General features: G+C 35.3%; 1 protein-coding gene across 1 annotated transcript; it reads left to right on the top strand.

The window, feature by feature from the left end:
* Window positions 1–11,380: 11,380 nt before the first annotated feature.
* LOC122280853 (expansin-like B1) lies at window positions 11,381–13,023 on the top strand. Its single transcript, XM_043091919.1, has 4 exons — window positions 11,381–11,531; window positions 11,767–11,873; window positions 12,248–12,565; window positions 12,835–13,023. Exons 1-4 carry the CDS (start codon window positions 11,381–11,383, stop codon window positions 13,021–13,023), a joined length of 765 nt encoding a protein of 254 aa, XP_042947853.1.
* Window positions 13,024–16,952: the final 3,929 nt, after the last annotated feature.

Genomic DNA, 16,952 nt, shown 5'->3' with positions numbered 1-16,952 from the left:
GCTGACATTTGAAGAAGGAGATGATGACAATCTAGAGAGGTGGTCAGCTACCACATTTTCAACTCCTTTCTTATCCATAATGTTGATGTTGAACTCTTGAAGTAATAGAATCCAGCGAATCAAGCGTGGTTTTGCATCTTTCTTAGCCAACAAATACTTTAGAGCCGAGTGGTCAGTGAAAATGGTAACAGGAGAACCAAGAATGTAAGTCTGAAATTTATCAAGTGCAAAAACTACTGCAAGCAATTCTTTTTCAGTAGTGGTATAATTTTTCTGGGCATCATTCAAGGTTCTACTGGCATAATTAATCACAAAAGGTCTGTTATCCACCTGCTGCCCCAAAACAGCTCCTAAGGCATAGTCACTAGCATCTATCATAATCTCAAAGGGAATGTCCCACTTTGGGGGTTGCACAATAGGGGCAGTGGTAAGCGACTTTTTCAAGGTATCAAAAGCTTTTTGGCACTCATCAGTCCAAACAAATTCAATATCATTTTGTAAAAGAGTGCACAAAGGTTTTACAATAGAACTAAACCCTTGAATAAACCACCTATAAAAGCCAGCATGACCAAGAAAAGAACAAATATCCCTAACTGTCCTAGGGATAGGAAGTTTAGATATTAATTCAATCTTTGCCTTGTCAACCTTTATACCCTCAAAAGAAACAATATGCCCCAATACAATGCCCTGAGTAACCATAAATTGGCATTTCTCCCAATTAAGGGAAAGATTGTTTTCCTCACATCTCTGGAGAATACGTGCCAAATTATGCAAACAACTCTCAAAAGATTTTCCAAAAATAGAGAAATCATCCATGAATATTTCACAAATATCATCAATCATGTCAGAAAAAATACTCATCATGCATCTTTGAAAAGTAGCTGGAGCATTACACAAACCAAAAGGCATTCTAGTAAAAGCAAAAGTGCCAAAAGGACAGGTGAAAGTGGTTTTCTCCTAATCCTCAGGTGCTACAACAATTTGATAATAACCAGAGTAGCCATCCAAGAAACAATAATATGCATTACCAGCTACTCTTTCCAAAATTTGATCCAAGAATGGTAAAGAAAAATGATCCTTCCTACTGGCTGAATTAAGTTTTCTATAGTCAATGCACATTCTCCAGCCAGTAACCATTCTAGTTGGAATCAACTCATTTTTATCATTTTTTATGACAATCAAACCAGATTTTTTTGGTACCACTTGAGTTGGACTTACCCACTTACTGTCTGAGATAGGGTAAATGATACCTACTGCGAGTAGTTTAAGCACTTCCTTTTTCACAACTTCCTTCATGGTAGGATTGAGCCTACGTTGAGCATCACGAACCGGTCTAGCATCGTCTTCAAGATGAATTCTATGGGTACATACAGCGGCATCAATGCCTCTGATGTCTGCTATTGTCCAACCAATTGCGCCTTGATGCTTTCTTAATACTTCAATCAACTGGGCTTCATCCTTCTGATTTAGCTTTGAGGAAATTACCACCGAAAAAGTGCCTTCTTCAGGTCCAAGAAACGCATACTTTAAATCTTGAGGAAGCGGTTTCAGTTCCAATAGAGGAACTTCTTCCTCTGAAGATCTAAGTATGTCTGGTGGTGGTAGAGCTTCGAACTGGGGTTTCCATCTTGCTCCCACAAATTGTACTTCAAGTGGTAAAGATGAATCTGCAAAACAATCAAAAAAATCAAAGTCATCTTCATTGATATGATCAATTTTCTCATCAAGTAAAAATTCAGGTGTCTGAAAAATATAATCATCATCAGATAAGGGAGAAGTTGAGCAAATAAAATCTGTTGGTGTCAAACTCTCCACAGCATTCAAATCACTTGTGTTATCAAAATGTGCTGGCATCTTGCAAGTGTTGAAAACGTTCAACTCAAGTGCCATGTTCCCAAAGGTAAGCTTCAAAACTCCACTTCTGCAATTGATCAAAGCATTTGATGTAACTAAAAATGGTCTTCCTAGGATGACAGGAGCTTGGTAAATAGTGGAGATCGGCTGCTGCATGTCAAGAACCACAAAATCTACTGGGTAGTAGAATTTGTCCACCTGGACCAACACGTCCTCTACAATACCCCTCGGTACTTTAATTGATCTGTCAGCCAACTGTAGATGATGGAGGTCTTTTTCAGCTCACCCAATCCCAACTGCTCATATACTGAGAACGGTAGCAAGTTCACACTACTCCCCAAATCAAGTAAAGCTCTCCTAATGCGTGATTCACCAATCATAATGGAAATGTTGGGAGAGCCGGGATCTCCAAACTTTTGAGGAGTCTCACTCAATATCAATGCACTAACTTGCTCTGTTATGAAAGCTTTCTTCTTTACATTCAGCTTCCTCTTCACTGTTCACAAGTCCTTCAAAAATTTTGAGTATGAAGGCACTTGTTGTATGGCATCCAAGAGTGGAATATTGATCTTCACTTGCTTGAAAATCTCTTGATTCTCCGTGTGATACTTGTTCTTTTGGCCAGCTGCCAATCTCTGAGGATAGGGAACCAAAGGTTGGTATCCCTTACTAGTCTCAACATCTGCACTCATAGGCTTCTTCAGTTCTGGTCTCACTACCTCTGGTTCTTTTTCAACTTCATCCGACTCTGCTGCATCTTTAGGTGTAGGTGAAACTACCTCTGTGTCTATGGTCATCTCAGGTCGGGGAACTTCCTTCCCACTTCTCAAAGTAAGAACAGCTTTCGCTGTCTCAATAACGTCTCCTGAGACATTATGCACTTGATGTTGTTGTTGTCTGTATACTTGAGGATTAGGTTGAGGCTATGCTGGAAATTTTCCTTTCTCTAGGGTGCTCAAGGTTATGCTCATCTTATTAATAGTGCCTCGCAACTCATTTATGGCCTGAGTGTTCTGATTATTTGTGGTGGCCTGAATCTGCATGAATTGCTAAAGTGTATTGGCCATCTGTGCCATACTGTCATCTAGAGTCTTCTTTGCAGATGATGAAGGCTGAGAACTTTGTACAGCTACATGAGGCTGAAATCCAGGAGGAGCTACATGAGGATAACTCTGATTATTCTGATATGACAGATATCGATGCTGAGGAGCACCCTGATGAAATGGCTGCTGCTGAGGTGGTGGGGACTGACCTGGCTGATCATTTCTCCATGAGAAATTTGGGTGATTCCTCCACCCCGGATTATATGTGTTGGAGAAGGGCTAATTCTGTGCTCTATTGACCTAGTTAGCTGATTGCATCTGCTCAGACCCACTTTCTTGAAATACTGGCATTATCGGGCAGTCTTGGGTCTTATGGGTTGAATCAGCACATATAGAACATGCCTCTACTACTTTCACAGCCTTCACCTTTTCCATTTCCATGACCTCCAGTCTTCTAGACAGTGCAGTTATTCGGGCCTGAACATCAGTGTCTCCCTTAAGCTCATATCTACCCCTTCTTGAAATAGCCCTCAGTGGCTGTGCTGTTAATGGAACTCGATCAGTACGAGTGTTCCACTGTTGTGCACTCTCAGCAAGGTAGTCAAAAAATGATAGTGCTTCATCAAGTTTCTTGCTAAAGAACTCCCCATTGCACATTGTCTGAACAAACTGTTTGCATTCTAGAGTGAGACTAGTGTAAAAATAGCTCACCAACCTCCAAGATTCAAAATCATGATGTGGACAGATGTTCATCAAATCCTTAAATTTTTCCCAATTGGCCTGAAAGGTCTCATCAGGTCTCTGATTGAACTAACTGATTTGCTCTTGCAAAAACTGAGTTCTCTGAAAAGGAAAAATTTTTTGTAACAATTCACGCTGCATATCAAACCAACTAGAAATAGAATTAGGTCTCAAAGAGTTAAACCAAATCTTCGCTTTATCCTTTAAAGAGAAAGGAAACAAATGAAGTCTAATGAATTCATCAGTAACAGCCCTAGTGATAAAAGTAGCACAAGCCAACTCAAAATCTGTCAAGTGCTGGTAAGGACTCTCAGAATCCATCCCGTGGAACTGAGGTATCACTGACATCATGCCATGCTTAATAGAGAAATTAGGTGCATTTTCTGGTAAAACTATGCATGAAGGTGTAGTGGTACGAGTGGGTTGCAAATAGTCCTTAAGAGTGCGTGGTGCAGGTGCAGCCATGTTTTCTGGTTCAATTTCAATTTTGTCACCTGTCTCACTTAAAGAAAAGACAGACGAGCTATCTATCTCCAAGCTGTGTATACTACTCTCAACACTCGATGTGACTCTAAGCAACCTATTTGAAGTGTCTCTCACCCATGACATGAAACATCAATCTAATATGGTAGAGATGAGTGGTTGATGCAAATGAGATGAGTAACCAGAGATAATATGGTAGAGAAAAATAAAATAAAATAACAAGTTTAAATTTAAGTTAGACAACTGTTCCCCGACAACGGCGCAAAAAACTTGACTCACTCAAAAATGAGTAGCACTAATAATTAGGAATAAATTCCTAGATCGTCTCCTCAGGGAAAGTTACTTAAAATTAAACTCATTGAAAAATGTGAAAAACTTCACAAAGAGAAAACAAGATGATGATATGTGCAATGGATGGAAAAGGTACTAGTCATGGACTAGATTCATGTTTTTAGATTTTGATTGTCGGATTGGAATGTAAAGGACTAATAGATTAAACTCAAAAATTAATAAAACTAAATTAAGAATTAAACTAAATTAGAAAGTAATTGACAAAACATACACTAAAAATTGAAAATGCCTAAAACTAAGATTCTAGAATTCGTCTTTGTATTTAAATCACAAATTCTCAAAATAACACATAACAATTGTAATCACTATTAAATGAAAGCTTAAAGAAACAATAAAAATAAATAACATGAAATAAGTAAACAACAAATAAATTACCCAACTAAAACAAAAACAAAAGCTCTCTCCTTCACTTTCTGAAAAATATAATCCAAACCAACTAAATCTCCTCTAGAAAAATAAATCTAAACCGACTCACTTCACTTTACGAATGAAAAGCTCAATTCCCTCTACTCCCATGTATCATGTTTCAGAAAAATAAAAAACAAAAGCTCTCAACCGAACCCTTCTTGCAAAAAATTAAGGTAGCACACTTAATGAAAACTTCTAAAACAATTCTTTTGTTTCATGAAACAAACTAGCACACTTGATGAAAACTTCTAAAACAATTCTTTTGTTTCATGAAACAAACTAGCCGCCTCTTGCATTCACACCTCCAGAAAATTCAAACCAACTTCAGCATTGGCAACCAACCGACACCTCTCTTTTAGGTAAGTGGACTAGAGTTTTGTGGAGGAGCTTTGTTGGCCGGCAAGTGGGGCTTGGGTTTAATGATGTGTAGGTGAGTGGAGGTAAGCTAAAAGGGACCATGTGAGTGATGGGTAGGTGCCGAATTGTTAAAGAAAAAAGGCAAGATGAGTAGGGCTGGTTCTTGGTGAGAGGTTGCCGAGTGGATGGGAATAAAGAAATGGAAAAGCTTGCTCTTTGGCCTTTTGGAAGAACAATTTGTCTAGGCATCCTTTTGAGGTGGCGGTTTAGGGTCATCCTAGGTTGATGGGCAATGGGATGGATGGTTAGGATTTATGGATGAAGGGATCCATTGGTGAGATGGTAGCTAGCCGAAATGACTAAGGGCAAATTAGCTAATGAAAAGGCAAATTGACCACTTTTTAGGTGGTGGCTATGTTTGAGGGAAATGAGGGATGGGTTGGACGGCAAGTGGGGGCTAGGCTTTGGAAGTTTGGTGGCTTGTTGGAGGGCAATGGTGGGTCACGGTTTAAATGAGCATGATGTGGGGTGATTGGTGTGGCCGTGTATGAAGTTAGATGGAGTTGGGAGTGTTTGAATGGTGGGATAACTCAAGACAATTTATGAACAAGGCATGAACATAATGAACCATAGTATGCACGAAAAATTGAGATGAAGATTAAAAAAAAAAAAAAAAAACACTCAACAACAAAATAACATAATTGAAATATTAGCTTGAGCAACTTCCATTCACGGATGGCAAGAAGTGCTTCTATCTTTTGAGGTTCATGGATTGAACCCAAAGATGGAAAGATAGCTCAAGAAACTTCATAAACATGAAAAACAAGAAGAACAATGGTACAAATGCAAATGATAATGGAAAGCAAGAAAAATTATGGATTAGAATGCATAGTAATCAATAGTTGGTAGAATTCAAGCAGAAATTCATGCTTTTAATCAATTAAAATCACAACTTTGATTTATTCATTTTTCCATATAAAATCAATGATAAAGTAATGAAAGAATTAAGATATATTGGTTCTAAAAGCATTAAAAATGTAATAATTCAGCTCAATCAACATGCTTATTACAGGGGCTAGTATTGATGAGATCAATAATCTAAAGAAGCAGATGTCAGAGCACTTTGCAATAAAGGATTTGGGAGCTGTAAAGCAAATCCTTGGCAAAAGAATTGTCAGAGATAGAGTTAGAGGTACGTTGAGGCTATCATAGGCTGAGTATGTGAAAAAGGTACTTAACAAGTTCAATATGGACAAGGCCAAACTAGTTGGCACACCCTTGGGTAGTCACTTCAGACTCAACAAGAATTAGTCACCTGAGTCAGAGGAGGAACAAGATTACATGAGTAAGGTTCCTTATGCCTCAACTATTGGTTCACTTATGTATGCTATGGTTTGCACAAGACCGGATATTGCTGAGAGTTGTGAGTAGATACATGAGTAATCCAAGAAAATAACATTGGGAAGCAGTGAAATGGATTTTGAGGTACTTAAAGGGCTCCTAAAAAACGTGATTGTGTTTCTCAGGAGAGAGTTTGGAAGTGCAAGGCTATGTTGATGCTGATTTAGCTAGAGATATTGACAGCAGAAAGAGTACCACGGGTTTTGTTTATACACTTGGTGGTACTGCAATGTCATGGGGTTCTAATCTACAGAAAATAGTTTCTTTGTCTACTATAGAAGTTGAGTATATTGCAGTGTCAGAGGCTGTAAAGGAGATGATATGGCTACAGGGCTTCTTAGAGGAATTGGGTAAAGAGAATTAGAAAGGCACTCTCTATAGTGGTAGTCAGAGTGCCATATTCCTTACCAAGAATCCAGCATTTCATTCCAGGACCAAACACATTCAGATTAGGTATCATTTCATACGATCATTGTTAGATGACGGACAATTGTTACTTGAGAAGATTTGTGGAAGCAAGAACCCTACTGATATGTTGATAAAGGGTGTTACACTTGAGAAACTGAAGTTGTGCGCAACTTCAGTTGGTCTTCTAGCATGAAGACAGGGGCATTGAGTTGCAGAGGTGGAGGAGATCATGTTTGAGGAGACGGCGATACAGCGAGTGTACCGGTCTCGAAGTGGGAGAATTGTTGAGTACTGTGGAGTCTGGTCCACACAGCTCGTGCGGAGGCATTGGCCGCTCAAGCAAAGTCAAGCAGAGTTGAACGCCCGAGGTCAGCTCGATAGTGAGCTCGAGCGGATGCGGGAAGGAAGTTCGCTCAACGCACCCTCGACACGCCGCTTGAGCAAACATGCATTTTACACGGATCTAGGGTTTTTTCTGCCGTTTGACTATATATATGATTATTATATCATATGGCTATACTGTAGAACACTGTAGATGTACAGTAATCACCCCACCATTGTATTGTGTGATTCCTCACTAATAAAATCCTCTGCAGCTCTTGTGGACATAGGCAGTTTGCCGAATCACATAAATCTTGTGTCGTGTGTGATTTTTTTTCTTGTTCATATTACATTTTCACTTTATTGACATTTTTTTTCGCAACAGTTATAATGTTTTGTTCTTATTAATCCAGGATATGGCTCATCTTTTGTTAGCAAGGAAACGGGGCTAGGAGGGAGCCAACATTCATGGCCAAATGAGAAGTATTAATGTGTTGTTGATATTATTTAATGTATCTATTGTTTTCAATTTGAATTCTCAATTATCTTTCATGTTAGCTTATCCAATCTTAATATTAAATCAGTCCGCTTCAAATTTCAATTATTTTAAATTTGTAATAATTGTTCACAAATGATGCATTATTTTATTTAAAAACTACATGAAATTTAAATTATAGTCATCTTTATGAAATACTCTATCAAATATTCAAACTTCACTCACTTACGTTTGAATGTCAATCAATAATGTTCGGACATCACTCACTAACGTTCGAACTTAATAATTTTCGAACGATAGCGCCAAAAAATATTACGTCCGCACGTAAAAATCTTTAATTTTTGAACGTCCATGTAACGTTCAAAAATAAATTTGCCTACATTCGAACGATAGACAAATTCTCATCTGGATTTAGTGATGGTTTGTGTAAATCGTCACAAAATCTATTTTTTGTGACAGTTTGGGGACTGTCACTAAATCTATAGTGTCACTAAATCTCAATTTTTTTATAGTGTGGCATTCAATTATTGGAGATTATTTATTACAATAATTGAAATTTATGAGAGGATAATGCAAGTGTGAAAAGAAAATCTGAACAAAATTTGCAGCAATGATTTCATATAATGAATATGTCATCATCTCTTTGCCTTTTGTGGAAAGGCCATCATTTGTTATCAGCTATTTCTAATAAAAAAAATTATTTGTGATGAGAATGAACTCATTTTAATAGAAAATGATCATTTTTATCATAAATAACTGACTATATATAATTATTTTTTATATAACATAATCAAACAGATAAATATATATACAACTTTATATAATTTTATTCATGGAACCTGAAAAGTACATATTCATGAGCATACGACGGATTATATCCCCAATCAAAGTAGAACCTCATCAATTGTTTCTCGCAATTAGGTTGATGCGAATCTTCCACTTTGGGGATGACGCAAGCGGCTAATCGTCACTTCTTAAGAGCCCTCTAACTAGTGGCGGTATGCCCTTGATCGTGGTTAAAAAATAAAACAAATGCTATAAAGAATTTATCAATATATAATTTATCATTTTTTTACCTTCTATTTAAACACACATTTTTCCCGTTATTAGTAACATTTGTTGATATGCTACTATTTAGAAAAGAGTAATGCTAAATCTACAAAGGAATTATACAAAATAATTTCACAAACTGACGTGATTTTATCTAATTTGTTAAATTTACTTTACAATAAAAGTAATTTTACAATTTGACAAATCACATCAAGTCATATTAATTTGTAGAATTGTTTTTATTTAATCCATTTTTTGTTATATCAATATCAAGTTACCGCAAATATATTATATCAATAGGTGTGATTAAAATTGAAATTGACAAAATTTGAGACGGGAAGAAGATTCCTTTCTCTCAAATATTGGACGGTAAAGTCCTGGAGATTACTTTACTATCATTTAATATTTGAACAATATTATTTTTTATTCACTTTTTATTATTATTTAATATTTTATTATTATTTATTATTTTATTATTATTTTTTCAGTATTATTAAAAAATCATCTAAAATCAATTCAGTATTCAAACATTAATAATGGCTTATTTAGAGAATGAGATGATATAAGAATTTTGTGAACAATAATAAGATAGTTTATGAATAGTTATGAAATAGTTTGAGTTGAATATTTTTTAAATTTTAAAAAATATGAAATAAAATATATTATAAAATTTATTAATGCGCTGTGACCAAGAGGATGAAGATGGTGGCTATGGTGGACGTGGGTTATGTTGTGTTTACTTTTTATTGTTTGATGGCTATACTATTAACAGAGATGAGATGGCCAGCCTAGCTAGTGGGTTATGTTGTGTTTACTTCTTAGCATGGCAGCTATACTATTTACTTCTATCGGTTTTATATTTTTAAATAAAAAAAATCTATTGATCAGAAAATTAATGTGTGCATGATAACATGCACAGTGGGTAGCGGGTAGCTTCCGACCAAACTTATGGAAGTATTTACAATGTCTATTAGATGTTCTGTAATATGGATATACTGCAGTTTATTTTTCTTTGGAAAAAGTATACTGAATATATAGAAAGTGTTATTTGAAGAAGAAAAATGATAGTCTGATTATGCAACATTTATATATACAATAATTAGTACTTTGGCTTTCTCACTTATGAAAAGAAAATTAATTAAGGATAAAGTATGTTTTATTTGGGTGTAAATTGTATAAAATATTCTTCTGGTTATATTTTGAGCTCTCTTAGGCCTCATTTGCATGTTAAGCTGAGTACAAATAAGTTGAGTTATTTATAAACAATAAAGAGTTCACGAGATAGTAGAGTAAATTTTGTGAAGTCTACCTAAGATAAGTTTAGATATGTTTAGATATTAAGATGATCAGTTTAGATATATTTATGAGAAGTTTGAAAAAGATTGTGGATCTAGCATGTAAAGAAGTATCGAGTTAAAAAGGATTATGGGCCTTTGTAAAGAAGTTTTTCAGTTGAGATGAGTTTAGTGATTTGAGAATTGAGTATTTAAATTTTAGACTCATTTTAAAATGAAAATATGTCTTCTAGCTCTGCTACCTGTTTCTAAGCTATTAGCATTCTATTCCAGAAATGGTCTCGAGGGGTACTCAATATTAAGAGCATTAGAGCAAATATCTCAATGGATTACCTAAATATCGTGTGCATTGGATTATTTTAATATTATTAGGACAAAATATCCTATGTAGTGCATTAATTTATGCTACAGTAAATGCAAAATAAAAATCATCTATGCCGTGCATTGCATTTCGTTTATTGGTAGAATATGATTAACCATGTATTTAATTAGAATATGATTACTAATTAATATATTATTGGTAGAATGGTAAAATATAATAAAAATAAATCAATTAAAAAATATTTTAATATTATATTTTATTATATAAAAAATAAATAGATAATCCAATATGAGAATTGGACGTGAATGGAATAGGTTAAGACATTTTCATGTCACAAACGTTAAAACTTGGATTAACTATAAAATGATAATCCATTAGAATTGAGATTGCTCTAAAGCATTGGTTTCTTTATATGCAAATGCAAAATCACATATTTTTAAGATTGTTTTTGCCATTTAAGAAAAACTCTCATATTAGATTATGCATATATATTTGAATTAAAATAATAATAAAATATTATTTTTTTTCTAAAATCAATTATATATATTTTGTCATTAGCACCCACTACATACAATTGGCATTAATAATACAAATATCATTCTAAATATCATTCCTTTCCTTCCTAACTGGGAGAAAAAAGTGCCTCTTTCACTTCAACACATGACCTTTTGTGGTCGCCCCTCAAATCCTATAAATGCTAGACTACAATTTCTCTACTTCCCAATTCGAATTAGCCTCCTCGTCCATTTTCTTCTGCAACTCTATCTGCATGCTTCTTAATTAGAGCTTTTGGTTTTGGTCTCTTTCTTCCATTATCTTACCCTTTATTAAGAAACCTTGTCATTAAGATATGGGTCTTGCAATACTTGAAAACCAAGTTGGTATTCTTTATGTGATCTGCATGGTATTGCTCTTGCCTGCTATATGCGCCACTCAAGACATTTTTACTTACACATCAAGAGCAACCTACTACGGTAGTGATAACAGCCATGGGACTCCAAGTACGTCTGCATATACACTTTTAGATATTATTTGGCTACCTATTTGGAGTTATTCATAACTATGCATTACAAGTTTTTATGTGCATGCATGCTGGAAGAATTATTTGCTAAACTATTTTGAACAACTTTCTTTCTCTACCAAATACTAATTGATACCAATAATTAGCAAGTGTAAAAATTATTCGGTTTATATATCATCTGTGTACAGTTGACTCATGAAATGGTGATCATATAGGTGGAACTTGTGGGTTTGGAGAATTCGGAAGGACTGTCAATGATGGCAGCGTGGCTGGAGTCTCTAGGCTGTATAAGAATGCAACTGGTTGTGGTGCATGCTATCAGGTAAAATTACAAGCCTCTTTTTTGACACATCGTTGATTTTTTAATAAATATAATGGGTCCCATAATAAGTAATAGTTTACGTACTCACTAAACTACTAAATAAAATAATGCATTGTAATGCATGAATAATTAAGTGTATAAGTGTTGTGAATAAAGCATAGCACAATAACTAGCAAGCTACCATGCTCTACCTCAACCTGTTTGAACTTGCTTTAACTTGAAACACCCTTCCTATTATATGAAACTCAAGGACAATGATTGTGTTAGATAGCACTAATGAAGAAGTAACCTATATAATTTGCTTTACTCGGTCTCCATAATAATAATATAGCATGTAAGATTAGTGGTTTTATTGATGATGACGTACTCTTCAGGTTAGGTGCACATCATCACAATATTGCAGTAAGGATGGAGTGAACGTGGTGGTGACTGACTATAGTAAAGGTGACAACATTGACTTCATACTCAACTCCCGAGCCTACGAAAGATTGGCACGCCCTGGAACCAAAGGGGACAAGGAATTGTTTGATCGTGGCGTGATCGATGTAGAATACCAAAGGGTCTCATGCCGCTACCCTGGTCACAACCTTATGTTCAAGGTCCATGAGCAAAGCAAATATCCTAATTATCTTGCTCTAGTGGTTATATATGCAGCTGGGAAAAACGACATCACAGCTGTCGAATTGTGTCAGGTACATTCATATAATTCTTCAAGTAATTCTATATGAATTTATGAAACTCCAAGCTTTTGAGAGTTTGGAGCAAGCCTCGCCTTTGAAAAAAATTTAACTTTTCAATGACTTTTACTTTTTTATTAAAGAGTTTATATCGCAACTTGCACCCTCTAAATTTGCACAAATAAGTTTTTATTAAAAGATGCGTATTCAACAAATGAGATGATGATCATTGTTATAAACTAATGGATGGGCTGTCGTCTTTGTTCATTTGATGTTGCATGAAGGAGGATTGCAAACATTGGAGGGGCATGCATAAAGCCTTTGGGGCAGTGTGGGAGATGTCTAATCAAGTACCAAGTGGTTCAATAAAAATAAGGTTTCAAGTGGGTGACAACGGTTGGGTGGAATCCAAAAATGATCTACCTGCTTTGTGGAAATCTGGGGTTGCTTATGACTCAAACATTCAGCTCTAAATTAAGTGGAAATCTCTTTCAATTTTAATAATATTTTGCTGTTTTATTACAAAGAAGTATGATCATTGCATGGGTTACTATGTAATTGATTATTAGTTTCTCTCTAGTTACTAGGGTATTGTATTGTACTGTATGCTTTGTCAGTAGAGTGTTCTTGGTCATGTTGCAATATAAATAATAGGCCAACTTAATGTTGTATTTTTGGATTAGTGATCAGAGCTCACAAGTAGGAATAATATAAGGAGTAAACTTACAAATAATTATCCTTATAACTCTTTCCATTGGATTATGGGTTTTGCTCCTCATATAGATATTGTATGTATTTTTAATTTTTCAAAAGAGTGTAACATCATCATTTGAATGATTGATATAATATGATTTGAGTTGCAATATTTAAACTTAGAAATTTTTTTAAAAAATTAAATCTTATCTCATCAGTAATATTGTAAGTTTGTGTCCTAATTTACATTGACTTATAAATAAAACGTTTTTAATCAAAATAAAAAATTAAGCATCAAACAAAAATCCTTCTTCGAGACATCACTTTTCCCTATTTTGGTTGTATGCGCGCATGTCTACCTAGAGGCCAACATCCAACTACATGAAAATAACTCAAAAGATTGGACCAACTCGTATACGAATGCACGCACTTCCATATTAGAGGGATCGAAGCCAGAAATAATTGATGTAAGATTAATTGTAGAATCACCTGTCTCTTATTTCAATATAGTTTCAAAATAGATACTATCCAAGTACAATCAAGATTAATTCTTTACCAACACCTTGGTCTAGTTGTTTTTCGTTCCTCTTGAGATCATGGAGGTTTCTCTTAATGATCTTTACCAACGCCTCTCATTGACTGAACAAGAAAGTTAGAAGGTGGTTGCGGAACCTAATTTTTGCTACTGGTGTGGTTGGTTGGGGCATAGTGACAAGGAGTGCTCAAGTTTTTAGCATTCTGTTGACTTTGAACATAAGACTACTTTCCCATATGGTATATGACTTCATACTAGTGGATATGGTGCGCGAGGGTCTGTGAGTAAACATAGAGCAAAGCTCCATCTATACATGCTCTGGTTGTTTTAGGTGGGTTGTAGGCATTTGAATTGCAAGGGCGATAGTCGTCGGAAGGAGGGGTGCAGGTGGCGGTAGGTGATTTGGCTGGCCAACCAATTTTTCGAACTATAACATATGAGGAGGATATGCCTGGTATGCAAGAAGGTAGTTTCAAGGAAAGTAAGGATACTACGGTTGCTGACTTTTAGGGTGCAGGGAATGGAGAATTCACTGAGAACGTGGCTTTCAGGAACATTAAAAATAGTCAAGAATTTTAAACAACGCCTATTAGTGCTAGTCTTCTAGGTCACGACTTGAAAGTAGATGGGCCTAATGAGTCTCTAGGCCTGGATGTGATAATAAAGGAGGGTGTTCATCATGGGCTAGCACAAACAAAGCCCGATGGGCTCACAAGCAGAAAATGGAAGCGGATGTCTCTTTTAAATAAAATGACGACCTCTCTTTCTTTATCTGAACCAAGTTTTGCGTATCAATTATAGGGGGAATCTAAGAAACTAAAGGGGGCAATTTTTGAAGGGTCCCCAGATGGAACAAATGCAAAACGTATTCAGATTTTGCATGACCAGAGGAATGTGACTTCACAGGATGAATCAGAGGAATCGGTGGTGGCTAGGGTCCAGCACTACTGGCAGTCAAGCAGTTATTAAGCTAGAATGCCCCTGGGCTTGGGAACCCATGAGGCATTTGGACCCTCTCTGATCTAATCAAGAGGGAAGAGCCGACGTCTTGTTCTTGCAGGAGACGTGTTTATCTACTCAAGAATTTGACACCCGTAAGTATAAGTTAGGATTTAAAAATTGTTTGACTATTAGTTCAATTGGTAGAAAAGGGGGAATTGCTCTGTTATGGCATAGTGATGTTGATTTATCTATCATCAATTACTCTTCTAATCATGTTAATGCTATTATTAACGATGCTAATCGGGTTGTGGGGCAATGGTTTTTAACTGCTGTGTGTGGTTTTCCTGAAACACACCTAAAACATCATACATGGAGTTTACTTAGATCATTGAGTCGTGTTCATGGTGAGGCATGGTTGGTTATGGGAGATTTTAATGAGTTACTTTTTCATCAAGAAAAGCATGGTGGAGAACCTAGGCCTGAGAGGCAATTGTCTGATTTTAATGAGTTCATAGATGAATGCGGTTTGAGAGACTTGTGGTTATTGGGTAATAAGTATACTTGGTGTAATAGGAGAGAGGGTAGCCAATGCATTAGTGAAAGACTGGATCGATTTTTGGCAAATGCTAGCTAGTGGACCTGCTTTCATAATTTCAAAGTTCATCATTAGACAATCTCTTATTCTAATCATTCTCCAATTTGGGTAGATTTGGAAGGGGTGGGTGAGTTTCCTAGAGTCAAAAAACTTTTTCGTTTTGAGGCCATGTGGGTGGGTGAACAAGCCTATGAAAATATTATCTTAGTTTGGGAGGGATGTTCTAGTCACTCGACTATGGTAGAAGTTGTGGTATTAAGTTAGAATTGTGGTCAACAACTAGGGACTTCGAATAGTAATGGATTTGGCCATGTTCAGGAAAGGCTTAATGATGTCTAATCAAGTACCAAGTGGTCCAATAAAAATAAGGTTTCAAGTGGGTGGCAATGGTTGGGTGGAATCCAAAAATGATCTGCCTGCTTTGTGGAAATCTGGTGTTGCTTATGACTCAAACATTCAAGTCTAAATTAATTAGAAATCTCTTTCAATTTTAATAATATTTTGCTGCTTTATTAGAAAGAAGTATGATCATTGCATGGGTTACTATGTAATTGATTATTAGTTTGTCTCTAGTTACTAGGGTATTGTATTGTATTGTAAGCTTTGTGAGCAGAGTGTTCTTGGTCATGTTGCAATATAAATAATAGGCCAAGTTAATGTTGTACTTTGGGGTTAGTGATTAGATATCACGAGTATGAATAATATATGGAGTAAGTTACAAATAATTGTCCTTATAACTCTTTCCTTTGGATTCTGGGTTTTGCTCTTCATATAGATATTGTATGTATTTTTAAGTGTGTGTACTAATTTACACCGACTTATAAATAATTTTTTTTTTTATCAAAACAAAAAATTAAGCATCAGACAAAAATCCTTCTTTGAGACGTCACTTTTCCCTATTTTGGTTGTATGTGTGCAAAAATAACTCAAAGCACTTCCATATTGGAGGAATCAAAGCCAGAAATAATTGATGTAAAATTCATTGTAGAATCACCTATCTCTGATTTCAATATAGTTTTGAAATAGATACTACACAAGTACAATCAAGATTAATTCTTTAACATATAATCTAGAAAGGAAAGTGCTAGTCTTCCCACTGAGATTTTTTTTAATTTTTTTATTTAATGATTAAAGAAATATTTTTTAATGAAGTTTTGAATTTTTTTAAAAATATTTAAAAGTATTTGAAAAATGCATGTGAAGAAAAAGTAATATATATATATATATATATATGAAATGCACTAGCGAGAGCCTTCAGCAGTGACTGTAGAGTCTTGCACCCTTCTGAAATTTCATGATTTTCATCATTTTTATAAGAGCATTGTGTATTTATCGGGGGCCTTTTATAGGTATACTAGTATTGAGTTCATTAGTGTGCAAGTAGATCATCAATGGCTCAATGGAACTCATTATCTTTTATCGTACACAAGCCGCAGTATCCATTGTGAGTAAATGTTGCATGAAAGTTTTTGGCTTTCACTATAGTCTTTATGTGATGACCCGCTTTCGCTTGTATTTTCGCTGAAATGGTTATTTTTATTTGAATTAATATATTAGCTTATTTATTTTAATTTATTGCGTTTTAAAATTAGTTTTTAATTTAATTGATGTTGTGTTTTATTTCTTTTAGTTGTTTA

Source organism: Carya illinoinensis, chromosome 11 (genome assembly GCF_018687715.1).
Source record: "Carya illinoinensis cultivar Pawnee chromosome 11, C.illinoinensisPawnee_v1, whole genome shotgun sequence".
Classification (NCBI taxonomy): domain Eukaryota; kingdom Viridiplantae; phylum Streptophyta; class Magnoliopsida; order Fagales; family Juglandaceae; genus Carya; species Carya illinoinensis.
Note: the sequence above shows the minus strand (reverse complement) of the source record. Positions and strands in the feature narration are given on the sequence as shown.